The 2,347-nt window shown below is 60.8% G+C and overlaps 1 protein-coding gene across 4 annotated transcripts in view; it reads left to right on the top strand.

The window, feature by feature from the left end:
* PPFIA1 (PTPRF interacting protein alpha 1) overlaps positions 1 to 2,347 on the top strand; it is a 92,078-nt gene that overhangs the window by 87,463 nt on the left and 2,268 nt on the right. For all 4 annotated transcript variants that reach the window (XM_049641461.1, XM_049641484.1, XM_049641475.1 and 1 more), the window contains one exon: positions 1,864 to 1,933. In XM_049641461.1, coding sequence (XP_049497418.1) covers positions 1,864 to 1,922 — 59 coding nt within the window. In that variant the 3' untranslated portion in view covers positions 1,923 to 1,933. The remainder of the gene's footprint in view (positions 1 to 1,863; positions 1,934 to 2,347) is intronic.

Genomic DNA, 2,347 nt, shown 5'->3' with positions numbered 1-2,347 from the left:
CCCCCCCCCCCCCCCCCCCCCCCCCCCCCCCCCCCCCCCCCCCCCGGACTGCCCTCCACATTGCCCTCCACACACAGTTCCCACCTCCGTCCCTGTGCTGCTTCTCCGTGTCAGTACGTGTCATAAGAGGATGGAGAGAAGGAAGAGGGCGAGCCTGGGCTGTCCTCACGGAGCGCGGCCCGTCCTGTGGAACCCACATCGGCCGTGTAGTCGCCACGTCGGGTCGGGCCGGCGATCAGCCCTTGATCGTCCTTCTGCTTTGCGGCCGCGGCTGATGAGTTGAGTGTTTTGTAGGCCGATCTCCCGGCTCCGGCTACGTCCCACTCAGTGACAGCATTGGGAGCCAGATGCCCGGGTTAGAGCCCGGCTCTGCCACGAGGGAGGTGCGTGGCCTTGGGCCCTGGGCCTCAGCGTCCCCGTCTGTAGAGTGGTCGTCGCCCTGGTGTCTTCCTCATTGGTTGGCTGTGATGGCTCAGTGAGTCCCTCACAGGAAGCTTTTGGACAGGGTCAGGCATGTCCCGCGGGCCACTGTGGCGGTAGGCCTGTCGCAGACAACCACGCTCGCCCTCGATGGCCTTGGAAACCTGTACGGAGGACGTGGTTGTGGGGATCGTACGGTGTGGTTGTTACAGTTCCCTGCTATTGGCCCTGCCCGTACTTGGGTTTGTGAGTTTGGCTCTCGCTCTCCTCTGTAAAAACCAGGCGAAAGTGACTTATGTAAGGCCTTTACTGAGCTTTGAGTGCGGGCAGCATTTCCATTAAAAAACTCCTTCTCTTTGCCAGACTTCAATAATATGCTTAATGAGGGAGAAACCCAACTTTTCAAAAAATAGCATTCTCCTCGTGGAGCCCATAGCTAATTTTTATCAGTTTTCGTTGTAACTTAGCCTCCGCTCACTGCCCTCTGATTGTCCTCACGGCCTTATTACCATCTCCATCTTCAAAAACCACGTCTTGCGGGTTAAGTGTCAACGGTGATGTTTGGATTAGAGTTCGGGTAAACATAACTCGAGAGAAAGGCGTGGGGAGCGTGTCACGTGGCAGGGGGCTCCACACCCTCGTGTGCTGACTGAGCAAAGCCAGCACAGCGGGCGTCTTCGTGGCTTCCTAAAGCAGAATGAGTGCGGGGGGCCGCGGCGGGGGCTCATCCAGGTGCCCCGCGGCCGCCGGCAGCGCAGCTCGCGCCCCGGTGCCTCGGCCGAATATTGACAGGCTGTGTTCCCGCGGAACCTGCCGGAACACGGAACATGGACTCGGGAACCACACACACCCGCTGCGGAGGTTGGAAAACTCTGCCGTGCGGGGCGTTTGTTGACAAGAACAGAAGCCTCTGTTCTCATGCTGTTTCCGGCAGGAGCCGAGGCCGGGCTTCAGTGCTCTTAGCCGAGTCGCGGTCCCGCACCCCCTCCGGGGAGGGCAGAGCGGGCGTCAGGACGCCACTGGACTCGGTTTACCTTCACCCTTCAGTGGGCCGCTGGCATTCACTGGGTCATTCACCGCATACTCTCCTTACAGAGGATCGTTAGGGCTGAGGGAACAGTCCGGAAAAGTCGAGAACTCTAGAGGGTTTAGGGGGAAGAGAGTTACCGAGTCAGGAGTCGTCACGCGTGCAGATGGACGCGGCGAAGTTGTTCTCCTGGCATCTGCCGCCCCGTTGCTGTTTTAGAGCGAACTCCCAGGGAGTCCCCAGGCCGCTTGGGGGTGGAGAGAACCCCACTCGGAGGTGCCCCGGGAGCCCTCGGTGGGTGCTGCTGTGGGTGAGAGTGTGCGTGGCTGTGGCTGTACTAGTGCCCTCGTGTGACGTTTTGAGACTAACCGCATGCTGTGTTTGCACGCCGCCCCTCGTGCTGCTGGTCGGAGCAGGCAGCGTTTCGGGACCGCAGAGGCTGGATTCCGCCACAGTCAGGACTTACTCCTGCTGACGCCCCCTGTGGTGAGTAGAGGGCACCGTCCGTGCAGGCCGCAGGCGGGCACCCGTGTCCTGTGCACGCGATGTCCGTGGGCGCCAGGAGAGCGAGCCCACGCACGTTCACGTAGGGACTTTGAGAAATACACACACGCACGACACGAGCCTCTCTGCACCTGCTGAGAGGATCCTGGGGTTTGTGTGTGCTTCTTACACTTAATAAAGAGGTTGGTGTGGCCTCAGTTTTTCAGGGGAAAACTGTATTTCCACTCTCTCCTTAAACAAAAGAAGTTTGGCTTCAACGTCTGCTAATGTCTTCTGGGGTAGGGAGGCAGGATTGCAGCCGGAGCAGAAGGAAGGGAGCTGCTCTGAGCTGAGCTGACCACCGCCACCGCCCCCCCCCCCCCCCCCCCCCCCCCCCCCCCCCCGCCCCCGCGCCCC

This window comes from Panthera uncia, chromosome D1 (genome assembly GCF_023721935.1).
Source record: "Panthera uncia isolate 11264 chromosome D1, Puncia_PCG_1.0, whole genome shotgun sequence".
NCBI classification, from domain to species: Eukaryota; Metazoa; Chordata; class Mammalia; order Carnivora; family Felidae; genus Panthera; species Panthera uncia.
Note: the sequence above shows the minus strand (reverse complement) of the source record. Positions and strands in the feature narration are given on the sequence as shown.